At 33.6% G+C, this 16,729-nt stretch overlaps 3 protein-coding genes across 5 annotated transcripts in view; 1 reads left to right on the top strand and 2 right to left on the bottom strand.

Moving 5' to 3' along the window:
* The window catches only part of LOC144844649 (uncharacterized), a 44,301-nt gene extending 42,340 nt beyond the window's left edge, over positions 1-1,961 (bottom strand). Inside the window, exons 1-2 of the mRNA XM_078701654.1 lie at positions 1,783-1,961; positions 146-799 (exon numbers count right to left, since the gene is read on the bottom strand). Of these exons, the coding sequence (XP_078557780.1) occupies positions 146-703 (558 nt within the window). The 5' untranslated portion in view covers positions 704-799; positions 1,783-1,961. The remainder of the gene's footprint in view (positions 1-145; positions 800-1,782) is intronic.
* Positions 1,962-4,571: 2,610 nt separating this feature from the next.
* On the bottom strand, positions 4,572-7,105 carry LOC144844663 (uncharacterized). 2 transcript variants are annotated; one of them, XM_078701680.1, is made up of 4 exons: positions 7,022-7,105; positions 6,241-6,512; positions 5,612-5,767; positions 4,572-5,004 (listed from the first exon to the last, which is right to left on the bottom strand). In XM_078701680.1, the coding sequence occupies exons 2-4, from the start codon at positions 6,508-6,510 to the stop codon at positions 4,876-4,878; spliced, it is 555 nt and encodes a 184-aa protein (XP_078557806.1). In that variant the 5' UTR covers positions 6,511-6,512; positions 7,022-7,105; the 3' UTR covers positions 4,572-4,875. The 2 variants fall into 2 exon arrangements, with proteins under 2 accessions (XP_078557806.1, XP_078557807.1); XM_078701681.1 differs by having other exon boundaries at positions 6,241-6,514; positions 7,069-7,097.
* A 152-nt stretch (positions 7,106-7,257) lies between these two features.
* Positions 7,258-15,867, top strand: LOC144844659 (uncharacterized). 2 transcript variants are annotated; one of them, XM_078701675.1, is made up of 10 exons: positions 7,258-7,416; positions 10,034-10,117; positions 10,438-10,570; positions 10,854-11,023; positions 12,190-12,289; positions 13,430-13,600; positions 14,120-14,155; positions 14,705-14,816; positions 14,909-14,995; positions 15,152-15,867. In XM_078701675.1, exons 1-10 carry the CDS (start codon positions 7,361-7,363, stop codon positions 15,274-15,276), a joined length of 1,074 nt encoding a protein of 357 aa, XP_078557801.1. In that variant the 5' UTR covers positions 7,258-7,360; the 3' UTR covers positions 15,277-15,867. The 2 variants fall into 2 exon arrangements, with proteins under 2 accessions (XP_078557801.1, XP_078557802.1); XM_078701676.1 differs by lacking the exon at positions 7,258-7,416 and adding an exon at positions 8,323-8,436.
* The last annotated feature ends 862 nt before the right edge of the window (positions 15,868-16,729 follow it).

Genomic DNA, 16,729 nt, shown 5'->3' with positions numbered 1-16,729 from the left:
ATAAAGTTATAACAGTCAAGTACAGTCAAGTATAAATGCAAGAAATGTATGATGCTGTTATTATTATCGCTTTCTTCTGTATAAATACATGCAAGATTTCATCCATTTGAAAAAAATTCCACACATTGTAAAACATCATCTGTACCTTTTCAATTGGAGGGCTAGAGGAAGTGGATGATGTAGTGTAGCTGCTTGTTTCCCCATCATCCGGTATACGAAAGTTCCTCCCATATTTTACAAGTCTGCCTGAGGCGACAGCTCGCTTTATAGCAGTTCGAAGTTTAGTACTAAGTTCTGACTGGCTTCCAACTTCTATACGTCTTGACTGTGTAATGTACTTTTCAATTTCTTTAAAGGTAGAGCCACCTTCTCCTAGTTCCTTTATTGCTGCTTTTATTACCTTCACAAGGTCAGTGCTTTTGTTAACAGTTCGTGTACTAGCACCGCGCATACCACGCGCACCTTCCGGATCACGGTACGATTCAATACCCTTATTGAGTACTTTCAAGACATTTCCGTCTCTGACGCACAGCTCAAGCTGTTCATAGGTTGTCTCCCGGCTAAGACCATGCCCAGAGACAAGATTGTTACAGATGCGTTCCTGGTTCGGACGCTGTTTTTGCTTCCGTATTTTGCGGATAGCCTCCAATATCCACTGGGTGTACTTGGCATTCGCTAAGCACTGACCACTTTCTTTTGCCATTATGGTTGTTTGTATCTTTTATTACCATCCATAATAAATCCAATTTAATAAAATTAGGACTGAAAAGTTGTAAACTTCTTCTAATTTACATCACATCTGAAAATATAAAATATTCATAAATGAATAATCGATGCTTTTTACATGATCAACTACAGTACCATACAAAAATTAGTCTTTATTTGGTCATGCATAGAAACTCATTAGGAACAGGATACAAGTAATGACTAATTTTCTAACTAAATGAAATCATCAAAAAGCAATATATATAAATTAATATAATTGTTCAATTTAGACAAGGAATGGAAATAGAATATAGAGTATTTAAAATTTATTTTTTTTAAACACTACTACTGTATCTCTCTAATAAAGTACTGTAGGTTTATTTGTAGTAGTATGGCTACAGTATTAAACTTTATTTCCTTTTAAAATACTGTCCTTTACTGCTGGGTTATATAATGTCAAGCTATGCTAGAGTAGATGGATCATGGTTAGTCTTTACTGATGGGTAAATTTTCAATTATAAAATAAATGTTATCTGTTATTATTAGCCCTCTTTTAGAATGATACAATAAATAAAATATTTCAATTTTCATTCATAAAATAAAAAAAATACTAACAATTGAAAAAAGGGTACAATCACTTTCAATTTAAGTTTTGTTTACGTTAGATTTAGCCTAAATAAACTAGGCCCTATGCCTACAGTGTATTAGATTACTACTACTACACTAACTAAACCCGTCTTGCCCAGTCACAACACTAGCCTTGCCAAACTAGGCCTCACTAGCTAGCCTCCTTCTCTAGCTGGGCCTAGCCTAGAGTTTTCATCTCATTTTGTGAATGACACGCTGGCTAGAAAATTAACAATTTATTTACACAAATATTTATTACATAGTCACCTAGGTTAATAGTATTACAATCAATACATTGATTAACATGACACAAAAGATTGTCTAGTAGTGCCCTACAGGCAAAACACTTAATTTGTTCCTGTCAAATTAATTGTATTGGCAGCAGCCATTTTACAAAATGGCTGCTATGATTGTTTTGCTCTATCTCGTAACTTTGCACAAGTGACTTACCCACCGACAAAAATCACAAGTTAGTCAGGTGAAAAAAGACACTATATACCATTTCACCTACTTAAACTTGACGATTAATCCTAAAGTCGAATACCATCGATTCACAAGATCAATTTTTTCGAACAAAAGGTCAAATTTACCTACAATTTCCTACACATTTTTGTCATTTGACCACTACATCCACACTACAACGACTGTACTTTCGTAAATAGAAAGCGATACCAAGTAGCGAGAATTTTCTTTTGATCATAGCTAATTTTAGTAAATACAAAAAGAACACATATAATTACAATGAATTCAAATAAATGTACTCACTTACATAGCATTAATATTAGTATATCCCTAAATATGCATTTAGTTGGTTAGAAAAAAATGTTGTATAAAATAATGCTCATATTTTGTAACAAAAACATGTAATTCTCTATACATACATTGACCTCGGCGGATGCCAAATGGGCTTTGAAACGAATGTAACTATTGGCTATAGGAAATATGTGATCTATTATGATTGGTCAATGTGTTAATTGTGAGATATCATAACGTTTAATAAAACCAGCTGGGGTAAGAACGATTAACATTTTATTAACAACCCTATGGTACAAGATCACTGTGCCAAATATATGTCAAGTGTTATCCAGTACAGTATAAATATTTACAAAACAGAATTGATCCCTAGACACATCACGCACTAATGTGAAATTTATCTCCAGTATGTGGAATTTGTGTCGTGTTGAAATTTTCCTCAATAATCAGATTGTTTTATGATTGAAGGCCACTGAGAAAGCGGTGTGATGTTACGTACAATCATTCATAGATATATTTATTAATTTATGAAAAGAAATTGGCGCTATACCGTACATGCTGTGTAAAATTAGAAAATAACGGAATATTATTCATAGAGGTAATAATAATGGATTAACTTAAATACACTGTATCATTATCAATCATAAACTTTTAAAAAACCATTACATTTTTCTATAGTCCAATATATTCGATAAATAAAAAACTATCGATTTAAATATAACATATTGTCAGTAGTCATTATTATTATTATGTAAAATATTTATTTTGAAATACGCCCACCATATAATTAGGCCTCTTTTTCGTGAAGGTTAGAGACCACCCACGTATAAATGTTGTGAAATAGACAAAAGCACGGGGCGTGGCGTAAATCAAGATGTCTCAATCAAAACTTTTTAAATATAAAGGCTGTGGGGATAACATATTTAGTCATTTTATCTTGATGATGTAATGGATGATAGTATATGCCTGATATATGTTAAAGTGTTAATCAAAAGAAATAGCAATACCATGCATAAAATAAATGCAGAAAAGGCCGCAATTGAGATTAGACTGCGTAAGTATGGAGGATCCTTCACCACCGCCGTCTGCGCGACACAAATCGGAATCCAGGTCTCTCTCTGTTATTCAAGAAATAAAATACATATTCGGTCATTTGTCCTGGTTTAAACCTTATTATAATTAGAACGACTTTTGATGAGCCGAAAAATGCCTGAAATATTATTTTTATAAAAATAACTTTTATTTTTTGCTTCGGCTTATTGTGATTTAAATTTCTGTGAACTAACGGGCCACGGTACAAAACCCAAACTAACCTAAATTGATTGATTTATACCAAATAAATAAACCTACTTATAACGGTAAGACGTATTTAATTAAATCATTTATCCACGATTAAATTTGATTTGTTGCCGACAAGTGGTATATCCAGGTCAATCATCTGGAAAAAGGAAGTACCTATATCCGCTCACGCGCGCGTCTGGTTGCGGTAGCTTTGATGATTGCGGCAGTAAGCAGAGGGGCGCGTATTCTTTTCAATGACGTAATGTGAGGGAAAGTCCCTGTATTTCCGATTGTTTCGTTTCAGTTGAATAACAATTTAAAAACATTAGAGTTTTATTGAATTATTTACAAACATAATATATTGACACTGAACATTTTGTTCCCTTAGCAACCTCTTCGAATATACATTTATAAAAAATGTGAATACGTACAATGAATACGAGACAACACCACCGACATAATTGTATTATATAGTTCCTCCTAGTGTAGTAGACAGAAGTTATTTTATTTATTTCATATAAGTGGCACACATAGCAAATAGCTGGAATCCTTAATTATTCGCGGCTTAGGAGAGTAGGCCTAATGCCCTCTTTGTTGCTTGGTTTCCATTGATTTGATTTATTTAATTTCGACGAGATAAAACTTCACACAGTTGCAATAGTAATTCAGGATTTCTATCCTCAATTGACTAATTAAATCAACTCTAAGTATGAAGGCAAATACATAATCCAACTGAAGCAGCAATTAATACATGGGGAATACACGAAGGAAAAAAGACATATCTTCCGATCATATGCTCCTCCTGTGAGAAGTGCGTTTTTATATATAGCGCCCTCTCTAATTAAAACAAAATTATTTACCTGAAAAAATGTAATTTAAAGCCAAAAATATGGGGTTTTTGGTTAGAATTAACCTTTTATTTTGTCTTTTTATAAATGAAATAATTATTTTGTTGGGTTTTTGTTTCTACAGAAGTGAATAACTTTTTTAAAACTGCAAAATGACCTATTCAAAGTCTAATTTTATTATCTTATTATTTTATATTATCTTCATTTTTCTTGTTTTTGGGAGACAATGCATCTTTAATTTTATTGTTATAATTGTATGCATAAACTGTGATTGTATATAGTGAGTGAATAAATAACCATATTTCTTCAACCTCATCCAACCCCCCTCCCCCCAAGAAGAATAAAAAGCAATTGTGATAAAATAATAAACAGAACAGTCCACTTTATTTAATTTATGCTCCTTAAATATATACAATTTGACAGGCATCTCTGTGTCCTCTGCCATGTTACCCTTACATCCCTCATAATGTACAGTGTACCCAAAATGAAATTTTTTTTTGACATTTTAAATCATAGTTATTTTTAATCATAATAAAAAAAAACAAATAGATACATAATAACAAAAAGATATGGTAAAGTGTTGACATCATGTACTGTGGACTGAAAAAATGTCTTTGTTTATAGTTAATATTCGTTTCATAGCAGGTTGCAGAAGCCCTTATTAGCTGGTTGATTCCTCTGCTTTTGCTTCCTCTGCCTCTGTTCCTTCATTGCCACCACCTTCTTCCTCTCCAGCTGCTGCTTCTGTCACCTCTTCGTTCGTACCCTCTGTCTTTTCGGCATCAGTTGGCTAGCATTAACAAAAATTTAAGATCCATAATTAAGTCATGTTAATTTTATATTGAAAAGACGGTGACAACCATCAGAAACACGAAAGTAGATTAATCCCTCTTTTGGGACACTTTTCTGGGAAATGAATGAGGGGAAATAAGTTTTAAAACTAGGGTTAACCCCTATTCAGGGGATACACCTATTAAGGTGACCTGTGAAATGATCAAGGTGAAATACAGTGTATGTGTTTTTTATTTTATGTCTTTAGGCACATGTGGCCAAGGATTACCAATAGTAAATTAATCACTCTCCTATATCAGATAGGTGGTAATCCCCCTGATACAGGTGATATTTTGTGAACCATTTCACTGGAGTAACTCCATACTCGTCTTGAATGATGAACTTTAGGGATTATAACTGTGTATACTGGACCTACGGTTTATAGTCCTTATCCTTAAGACTTGTTCCACCACCAGAACTAGGAGTAAGTCAGCCTCGACCCCTTGCCGATATAGTTGGCTCTTTAGGTACGGTAAACAGAGCCTGACTCACTCAAGTCTTGAAGGTGTCCCTTTAATAAAGGTTCTACTGTACAGTATTTGCATTTAAAAAGGAAATAAATGTACCTTAGGTGTGCCGCTGGTATCGTCCGATATTTCTTCAGCTTCAGGTACAGTTTCCAGGTTGGGGGCGCCTGGTAGCGCAGGTTTGTCTTTAGCAGCAGTTGATTTGTCATCATCTTCAACTACTACTTGGACAACTGGAGCTTCTGGTTCTGCATCCTAAAAATAAACAAATGTCTTGTTATAATAACTGAATTTAGAGTATGTTAAGCTCTGTCTACACTATCAAACTTTATGTGACAACAAAATGTGATGTGCCCATGGACATGATGTCATATCACTACCATATTTAAGCATATCACTACTATATTTGGGCACATCCCACTTTCTTTGTCAAACTAGTTTGATAGTGTTGATAGGTAAAAACACATGTAGTAGGAAATTAATTAGGTGAAATCTATAATAATTTGTCTACAAATGTTAAAAACATAAGTTAAAACAAAAAGAAGAAAAAAGTTAGGCAAGTAATAAGTTGATTAACTAATCCTTTGGTAATGCAGTCCAAGACTGTGGAAAGACAGAGATTGGTGAGTTGGACAAGAGTGCGAGAAAAATTATGAAGATGATAATATCTAGGGTTGGTTGATGGTAATTACACCAGTTGTTTTTCTGCATTAATTTTACAACAATACCTTTATTGCCTGTGTTTCTTCCTCTGCCAGCTTCTGTGCTTCTTGCCTCATCTTTTCTTCTTGTTCTCTTTCTAGTTCTGCCACTTCTCTCTCTTTTTCTAACTGTAGGGTCATGGCAACGTCCTCTTTATCGTTCCTTTCGTTCATTTTGTACTTGTATAACCAATTAGCAAGGTACTCAATAGGATCTATTGGTCGCTTCTCTACAATCTCAGCTAAGCCTTTCGACAGGCAATGCCCAACATGTTTCTTTAGATATTCAGTATCCATTTCTGTAATGATAATTGTATAAAATTAGGACAAAATAAAATATTTGTATATTTATATTTTGTTATCATAATATAAATTTTATATATAGGCCTATTTCCAAATAATAATTAGTACTGTTTCAGGCAAAATAATAATATAGGCCTAGCCTAGTAGTAATGTTTTGTAGTGTCCTCAAACCTGCTCTTATTAGACTTAACGATATTAAATAAAAGCCTAGTTAGGTTACAACTCTTGAAATGGTCACGTTTTCCTAACTTCCATTAAGTTGTCCAGGCCTAGGGGCCTACTACTTACTAGCTAGGCCTATACTACTACTAGGCTAGGGCCAGGCCCTAGAGTAGTTCGTAGGCTAGCCTGCCTAGCTATCTAATAAGTGACTCTAGCAAGGCTAGGCTAGGCCTAGCTAGCCTACTTTTCTAATAATTGAATTGCGTGAGCTGACTGAGCCTGGTGGCCTAGGCTAGCTCTCTAGTCAATCTAGTTATATAGAATAGTAATAACAATTAGATACCCGTAAATAAATAGTAACTTTCACACAAGTTACGAGGTATTTTACAGTGTTTTTTCACAGTCCTTTCGTCGTGTTGCTATGGACCATTGGATATGTTGTTCGCATACAAACTTTTTTGTTTATTATTTTTAATAATAGAGGGCGTTTTTCAATGTTTAGACTAGTAAACCCAGACGCATATGGCTGTTTATTGGAGGCTAGGCTGTGGAACCATGCAGGCACAGCGGCGGGAAAACACCGGAACGGAAAAGGTGAGAGAGGAAAGCAGGAGGAGGAAAGGAAACTATAATACAGCAAGCTAAAAATACTAAAGGCAGCTCGACATTGTCTACTATAAAAATGTCTGATTCTGATTCCGGAGAACCTGTGCAAAAAAAAGCCAAACAATCGAATTGGTATGCTGACAACACTTTATTTAATGCATAATTTTAACTATTTAGGACAAATTATAAAATAGTAAATACTATAGATAGTATTAGAAAGAGGTATCACTTTGATCGGGTTGGTCATGCATGGATGGATGGCTAATTATTAATGCAGGTTTTACCGTTTTACCCATGTATATGAGGTATAACTCCATGTTTTACCTAAAATAGTGAATTAATATTAAGCCTAACGTTTAGCTTTAGGGCTAATATACTAAATAGGCCTAGGCCTACACTATTTTGCATTCATAATGCATAAACCGGATATAATAAAACTGTGTTTTAAGACATATTAACTGTCGTAGAACTTTGTTTGGTCATGATGGACTTTACTCCATGGTTTGGTTAAATATCGCGCCAATTTTCTTTGTGATGCCACGCCGCGTGCGTCCGGTTTTAGGGGTTTCCCCCAAATCACGCACGAATGAGAGGTTTCAGTAGCTGACATGAGGTAATTGAGATGAGTGCAAATAAATCGACTGTCTTATGAATGATGTAATGCATTAGCCTTTTTGTGTGTGTGTGTGAATAATTTATTTTTTTTTTTATAAATAAATAGGCAAAAATGGTATAATTATAAATAAAATATTTGATTAAACATTACTCTTGATTTGATTCTGATTGATCAGTGACTTGCATATTTTTCAAACAAAAGAAAGTCAAACTCATTTTATCGTTTTTAGTAAAGTATTTATCTAATCCTGCACTACAGTAATTACATTTCCGATTTTATAATTCTGTTCAGTGTTCATCATAATAGATTTAATTATAATTTAATATATTGTATTCTTTATTGGAATTTTTACCATTTGCATCCCCTGACCTAAAAGTCGTCCAATCCAAAATTACCAGGTCACTGATGATTTCTTTGTGATCAGTCGTGCATACAATTATCGGTAACACGCCTGGTAGGTTGAGATTTTGATATCAACCACGTTGACAATTTAAACGTGTGTTTATATAAGCCTACCACTGGTTTATCATGGCAAGGTAGGTATCAGTTTTATTCATCATTTTTCTAGGTTCATGTTTTCATGGTTTTCACTAGCGCCTTGAGCACTTTATGTGCGCTGTATAAATCTTATTATTATTATTAAGTAAGAGAGCTATAATATGTTTATAAATGGCTTTGGCTTTCATGATTTGTAAGCCTAAGCTAGGCGGCCTATGTCTAATAATCAGTTAGAGAGTATTACTACCTTCTACTGTTGGCCTAAAGTAGTAGTAGGCTAGCCATGACTACTGCTTTAAAATTTAATTGAATAACCTTTGTGGGTGGTGCTGGTAGGCTGAGGTTTATAATAATACTCTCAGCTACTTTTGTTGGCTTGCAATCTGCTAAATGTGAAGTATGGTAGGTACAGACAATTGTTATGTGATTAAACTGAACCTGTACGCCTAAATGTTATCATCAACCTAAAAAATTAACCTCACCCTTAAACATACTGTACTTAACCCTCCCACCTAAATAATCTCCTCTCTACTCATAAAAATCGGCTGTACGGAATCTGCCTTTAATTGTACATTAATTAACTTATTGTTTGAACGAAGATCCAGATTGCAAATTTAAAATGTTGAAATTGATTGGTATTTGTAATAAAATATGGTCACAGGTGCTGAATTTTAACAATAAGTTTTTGATCATACCATGACGGTGTGACGACCAAGTCCGCCTTAATTTCACAATGATATTATTAACACAAAACTGGTGATTTTGAGGTCATCCATTGTTGTTTCATTTTTGTTGTTGCAAATTTTTGTTTAAGTGCCTGTAAATTATTTTATCTTTTTAGTCTAAAAAATTGTCTCTTTTATTTGTGCAATTGGATATTAAACCAACTTTTAAAAAAGAAAAGAAAAAAATCAACCTACAGTACTGGCTGTGCTATACCTGGCAATGGCAAAATGTAATGTCTGGAACAGCAGTTGATTACAGTGTTTCAAAATCTCTATTGTATAACCTGATATCTGATGGAATATTACGTGTTTCTATATCTATTTGTTTTAACTTTGGGATAGAATAATCTACCTGATAACATATTGATACCTGAGGCTACAATATTCTGATTTTTACACAAGATGTTTAGGTCAGAATTTGCATTGCAATAAACAAAAACAGCTGTTAGTTGAATAATATTCCGATCATTATAAATTTTATTTATGATAAATTAGTCCTGGCAATGGTATTCCTTAACAATATGTATTCCCTGTTGATCCTGTCATGGTCTATATAGGCTTCTTTTTTTTTCTATTTATTTATTACCTTAATGTAAACTAGTTTTTTGTGGACCTCTTACCTCCCTGATATCAAGGTTCCACAGTGTAACTGTGCCATCATTTTAAGGATTTGACCCCATCAGTGACCCCGTCAGTGGGCACACTGTAGTACTAAGTCTATTTCGTGCCTGCTTACCTGGATAAACCGACAATATAGCCCTCTCTCTCGGTTTATCCAGGTAAGCAGTACTCATAGACTACCAAGGTGTAATTTCAAGGATATGTTTTGCATAAAGTCCAAGTCTGTATTGAAAAAGTGTATAATTTATAAATTCATTAAAGTACATTATTTTAACATTATCTCTTTCAGTGAGGTTGCTGAAGGTGCCTTGTTTGGACTTGGCAATCCTCTTCTGGACATTTCAACGACAGTTACTAAAGACTTTCTTGATAAGTATGTCAACCATTTTGTAAATTAAATTTTTGGCGCAAAACCCTCAAAATGAACAGTAATTTTTATATAAAATTATTCTATGATATGTATTTTCTAGTGTCTAGTTAAATAAATGGTTTAATTGTGGTTACGATTGCCTACCAATTCCAGTGTCCAAGTCATGTCTGAGGTCAGGATTTCTAACAACAAAAAAAAGAAGTTTCACTCTCCAAGTTTGTACTATGAACATTTGCTACTTTAATGAGGACAGTGATTTTATCTGCTGTTGAATTTGTTAAATGCTGAAAAAAAAAACAATTCTGTTCGGATTTCAAATTTAGGTATGATCTTAAGGCGGACAATGCCATTCTCGCTGAAGATAAACACAAACCAATGTACGATGAAATGGTAACAAAATTTGAAGTTCAATACATACCAGGTGGCGCTACACAAAACTCACTGAGATTCGCACAGGTAATGTACTAGTTTTATAAGATTTCGGTTATGTTGCCCAAACCTCTTACCCCAAAGTTTAAAATTTGTTGGTATATGAGCATTTAAAATACACATTAAACAAAATGTTTTTCTAAAAATTAATAATTGCCCGCTTAGGCATCATAGCATTTTTTTAAGACTCATACTTATAGTTTTGTAATAAGATGTCAATTTATGGTCATGTTTTAGTGTGTTTTACAAGTGGAAATGTGGAGAAAACTTTTGGAATTCATTCTTTTAATCCATGTTTATTTTTTTATAGTGGATTTTAGATAAACCAAATAAGGCTACTTTTTTTGGATGCGTCGGTAAGGATGAATTTGCGACGAAGTTGCTTGAGAAAGCAAAAGACAGTGGAGTAAACGTGAATTATGAGGAGAACGAAAAAGAGGCCACTGGAACATGTGCTGTCCTTATCACAGATAACCTCAGGTAGTCATCATTCGGGAGATTTTGGTTTTGCGATGACCCATGCATTTTGTGTCAATGTCTAGATGTACAATCTGTAAAATCTTTGTCCCTACATGCGCACAATAAAATAAGATGACGTTCCTAGATCAACCCAAAATGAAGGCTTATTACCAAAAATAATGTGATACATGTGATACATCTAGTTTTATGCAGCAATATGATATGAGTTAACTTCAGATTTCCTTGGTCATAGGTCATCACAAAATTAAAACTCCCTATAACACAATATAACTTGCTACAGTGTGATGTATCTAGTCGTTGTGTACCAATATATTTGTTGGGTTTTACAAATTGAATTAATTCCATCCGAATGCAGACATTTGTACCTTATTATTAAAAGCATATTTTCTATAAGAATTGTTGATAATCATTCTAGACTAAAACCCGGTGGTTGAATTCGCTGTCTGTAAACCTTATGGGCCAATTTCCTGTTGCAGGATGCTTGCTGTGGGGTTACTTTACTATGATGTCTGATATAACACATATATGAGCTGATAACATAAAATACCACAAAAATGGCACTTGTTAAACTACTACAATTTAAGGCCTCTACTACAAAAATTTAAGGTCAGATGTACTGCTGTAGTACAGCTGTTAGCTACCCCTGTAAAACAAAGTTGAATAAATTAATAAATAAATACAAAGTAGCTAGAATCAGGGAACTAAGTTAATTAGTCAGATGTTTTTCCCTACTTGCAATTTCTTTTGTGTTCTAAAGTGTTCTCAATGTACAATTACATCAGAGTCCATAGGTACTGCTGTAGTACAGCGGTTAGAGCTAGTAGGGCAAGACATTTTACCAATTATTTATATAAAAATACATAAAATGTTGCATGACAAAATTGAATACTTCTTCAATATTGTTGGTTTTAATTAATGCGAGTCCTGTATTAATTGTAAAAGTAGAGTAATCGGCTGTTAGGAGCTCATTGTACTAAGCCTTGGTGTTATGGAGTAGAGTGGCCAGTTCCTGTCTGCACTGCCTTATCCTCCTAGTATCCTTTTTGTTGTTGGGGGGACTTGAACCCAGGCCTTCTTGTATGGTGGTACAGCTTCCTGATCACTTGGCTACCACAACTGTTTTTATTTGCAAATGTAAAAACCAGTGTGTGTTCATTTTCTGATAGGTCACTTTGTGCGAATCTTGCTGCTGCCAACTGCTACACCAGTAAACATCTTGATAAAAACTGGGATCAAGTCGAAAAGGCCAGTTTCTTTTACAGTGCGGTAAGCTATAATTAAACTATATAAAGATTGTCTTATTTAACAGAATGTTGTCTTTGATTGGTTCTATGGTATACTAATATGGCATCTCAACAATGAAACGAATACTTATGCTTCTTTGGATAGAGAAACCTAGGCTGTATTACAAAATGTTTAAGCACTCGGAACTGGCATCAGAAATCAAAAGAATGCAAAAAATCCTTTGTTTATATGACAGTACTACACAGTCCCAATGAACTGGTGTGTACACTGCTGACTTCAAGGCTGACTCTGGATTCTAAAGCCCCGCTAAATCCAGATGGACATTAAAAATGTATTCAAGAATGTTTAATAAATTATCAGGGCATATTCTAAGACCTTTAAGATTCATAAACGCACCCTTAAAGTACTGTAAAATCCATCTTGAAATGTCTGGTCCTACAAAACTTCCTCTTGTGGTTGTTTTCACGCTGCTGCTCTAGCCCGCTACGTCCCATGAGGACTACTCATTCAGATATAAAGCAAGCAGCAGTTATAGTATCTAAGGCAAACAGTTTTGCTAATTTGTAAACTCAACTATAATTTATAGATCTCAGCTGCTTGACCCAAAAAACTTCTGGGAAAAGAGAGTCTATGAGGGCTCACGGTTGAACGATTTTGGATTCTCGCCCTTTGATTGGTTGACGCCAATCAACAGACTGGAAAGAATTTTCTCACTTGAATCAAAGAATATATATCACTCTTTGCTTGAAGTCACGTTGTCTCTAGAGGGTATTCAGTTGCATGCCTTGAGGTCACACACACACACAGCACATTAAAGTTCAAAATTGACCATTTTTAAATGGGCATGTGATTCATAATTAAAGAACTATCTTTGATTTGTATGTATTTTTGGGATTAAAGGACATCTTTTTAATAATTAATCATAAATATATCTGAAGAAAGAACAATGATTAATTTTAAAATGTCGAGCAGCGTTTTTTGTAAGAAATATTTCTTGTTTATTCATGTTACCACTTGTTAGTTGACAATAAACTTGTGCTGCTAGTGATAAATAGTTGCAGGGTTTCTGACCATGACAAAAATCCAGGGTTTGAACCCGGAATCATAGATTGGTAAGAAAATATGCCATCTACAATGCCATTATTTTATATTTGATTTCAGGGTTTTCATTTGACAGTCAATCCAGAGGCCATGTTGAAAATAGCGCAACATTCATACGATGAAAAGAAAACGTATTGTTTCAACTTGTCAGCACCATTTCTTAGTCAATTCTTTAAAGATCCATTGCTAAAACTACTACCATATGTTGATTACTTGTTTGGAAATGAAACTGTAAGTACAAAAAGTAATTAGGTGTAATATTATACAAATAAAAATGTACTATGTGACCCACAATCATCCAATCAAATGTATATAAATTGTGGATGGTGAGAATATTTCACTAGTTGAAAGATGGTCTATTTAAGGCTTTATTTAATGAGATGGATCAGTGAATACAAAACATTCATTGTTTTATAGAAATCCTAATTATACAATGATTTCTCAGAATTTTGATATGATTTTTTATGTTTGTACCTACTAATATTAATATACTGAAGTAAATAACAGAAGGAAAAGCCCTGAGTACACCTCCATTTTTAGTCATTATTGATGCATTTCATGTATATATTAATAGTATAGCAGTTCATTGTGTTTGTACAATATTATTTGTTTAAACAACAAATTATAACATTGATTTAAATTCTGATAATAATGTATTCAATGAATAGTAAATATTTTACAGTAAAACACTATGTAATGTAATTAAATGGAAGTTTTATTGGTAACCAACTTATAACTCTTATTTTTCAGGAAGCCCTTGAATTTTCTAAGCAGCAAAACTATGGTGTAAGTTTTAGACATTTGTTATTTATTTAGAAAGCTTTTTTAGCAAGCATGTGTATAGGTCCGTATGTGAAAAGTTCTGTTTCCTTTTTTATGTTTGTCATCCATGTTATTTTTGGTCTTCTATTTGAAGCTGAGCCTCTCTGAGTGCGATCTTAGCTGGTGTTTTTTCATTTACTCGGAGCATATGACCATACCATGTCATAATAGTTACTGAAAAATCATCATCATTATTTTTGCTAATTGTTGATTAACTTTAATAAAACTACAAAATGATCGATTAAAAATTTGTTTTTATTCACCTTTATTGGTAAAATGTTAATGTTAAATGTATTTATTCTGGTCCTCACGCTTAACTGGAAACTGAGGAAATTCGGATTAGACACTTTCATGTTTTGAGGAACTGGAAATAGATAGCTATTATTACTTAGTAGTTTTAATTTTCATGTCATGTCTTCATTCCACACACAAGAAGTATTTGCATGTATTTTTAAATACAGTAATAATTGATCTATGCTTCCGGCATTTTGTTATTTTATTTTTGTTCTTTAGACTGAAGATTTGAAAGAAATTGTTAAAAAGATTTCAGAAGAAGAGAAAAAATCTGAAAAGGCTCGTATTGTGGTCATTACTCAGGGATCAGACCCTACACTTGTTTATAAAGGTATAAACTATTTTATATGAAAGAATGATATTTTTATTTTTGTAATTAACTTGAAGGAGAGGTTTTAAATTTTAAAATATTTTAATTTTTAGATGGAGAAGTGAAAGAATTTCCAGTCATACCTATTAAAGAAGAAGATATAGTAGACACAAATGGAGCTGGGGACGCATTTGTTGGAGGTAGTGTCCTATTTTGATAATTTTCCATTAAAAAAAGTACTTTATATTAAATAAACAATAACTAGAGTATTGAAACACTTTCTGTCTAACATAGAAATAAATAAAACAATTTTATTCATCATGTAAATAAAATAAAAACATTACAATTCTTTTTAGGATTTTTGGCTCAGCTGATACAAGGAAAAGACATTGAAGAGTGTATAAAATGTGCCAACTACACAGCCAACTACTGTATCGGTCGGTCAGGAACTTCGATCAACGGTAAACCTGATTTTAAATAGACAAAAACAACGCACAGTACTCAATTGTCTAATTTTATCACTTTATAACATAAGTATTAGTTAGTATCATGTTGTTATACAATATGATATATGTTGGCTTGCTGGTGATACCCAAAGGTAAGCACTATATGAGACCCTGTTCGACATAATGAATATTAATGAGTATATGTATTTGAATATTCATTATGCAATTCCGCATCACAGCATGAGTGAACTGAAACACCACGAACACGGTAAGACCGTATTAGCTGCCTTATTCAAATATATACGTACCTCATCAATATTCATTGTGCCGAACAGGCTCTGGTATAGTGCTTACCATACCAAAAGCCCTGGGATCATGGCGTGACATGGTACCAGAACACGGTGCCCTTACCTATACCCACCAATAAGATATTTAAACATAGGTTTACTTCTTATCCTATGATTAGCATTTAACGCTATTGGAGGATAACTAGGATCAACATAATCATGTTTAAATCATTTAAAGTAGTTTAATTTTTTTTTAACCTGAAATATTTTATCTCATACTGGATTCATACTGTACTAGGTAAATTGTACAACGTTGGAATAAACACAGAAACTGTAGAATTGTAGTTCAGTATTATTATTATTCAGAATTCTTTCGGATTATTAGCATTACATTTTCTTTTACCAAAATTTTGGGGTAAATAATATATCCACTCAACATTTTGATGCAGGATTTCAGTTAACTTTCATCTTTAATCACCCGAATGTAATCAAATGGGCGGGCTAAACACAATCCACAATCAACTCAAGGTCAACGGGTCATATATATGTGTCAGCTTATCTAGAGACCCTGTTACCCACTATTACATTAACATATATGCAAAGTCATGTCAATTTCTGTATTTAAAGAAAGATTAACTTTTTTTTGTGGGGCCAAATTTTGCACACGGATGGCCGACGAGAGCTACCTCATTTCCCATGATAACAACACTCCATCTTTTTTAATGAATTATCCCCATACAATAATAATAATATACAAGTTCTTGTATAGCATCAATTTCCAACGAACGGATCATTGCTCATGGCGCTGTGGACTCGGATGTTACACTTTTCAACTACATGCTTCTCCCCTATGGGTCACGTCATGTCAGTGCAACCACTTTAAGGCACTATCTCATCTGCCCACGGGACATTGGCTGTGTGTGTGAACTATGATCTGAAAAGACTTGTTTTACCACCAGAACCATGGAGCGAATGAGCCTCGAACCTTTGACAATGTTATGGCTATGGATTACGGTTCCACTGTCTTAACTGCTCGGCCACTCACTCAAGTCAATAAGCTTCTTATGTGGTCTTCCATTTTAATTTTTTAGCACTATTTTTGTTCTAATTAAATTTCTGACCTTCTTAATAATAGTAAAAAGATACTGGTGTCTTGAAATAAAAGGTGGTCATTGTATATGACCAGTTGAGGGTAGGCAGC

Source organism: Antedon bifida, chromosome 6, assembly GCF_963402885.1.
Source record: "Antedon bifida chromosome 6, ecAntBifi1.1, whole genome shotgun sequence".
Taxonomy (NCBI): Eukaryota; Metazoa; Echinodermata; class Crinoidea; order Comatulida; family Antedonidae; genus Antedon; species Antedon bifida.
The sequence above is the reverse complement of the archived record's forward strand: the minus strand, read 5'-3'. Positions and strand labels throughout refer to the sequence as shown.

What these genes read in the sequence shown, in the direction of transcription:
- LOC144844663 (XM_078701680.1), bottom strand. Translation starts at nt 6,510, where the DNA reads ATGGATACTGAATATCTAAAGAAACATGTTGGGCATTGCCTGTCGAAA. An exon ending in AAGAAACACAGGCAATAAAG is followed by an intron (nt 5,768 to 6,240) that starts GTATTGTTGTAA and finishes GTTTATTTTTAG; the next exon opens with GATGCAGAACCAGAAGCTCC. An exon ending in ATACCAGCGGCACACCTAAG is followed by an intron (nt 5,005 to 5,611) that starts GTACATTTATTT and finishes TGTTAATGCTAG; the next exon opens with CCAACTGATGCCGAAAAGAC.
- LOC144844659 (XM_078701675.1), top strand. Translation starts at nt 7,361, where the DNA reads ATGTCTGATTCTGATTCCGGAGAACCTGTGCAAAAAAAAGCCAAACAA. An exon ending in AAAGCCAAACAATCGAATTG is followed by an intron (nt 7,417 to 10,033) that starts GTATGCTGACAA and finishes TATCTCTTTCAG; the next exon opens with TGAGGTTGCTGAAGGTGCCT. An exon ending in CCAGTTTCTTTTACAGTGCG is followed by an intron (nt 12,290 to 13,429) that starts GTAAGCTATAAT and finishes ATTTGATTTCAG; the next exon opens with GGTTTTCATTTGACAGTCAA.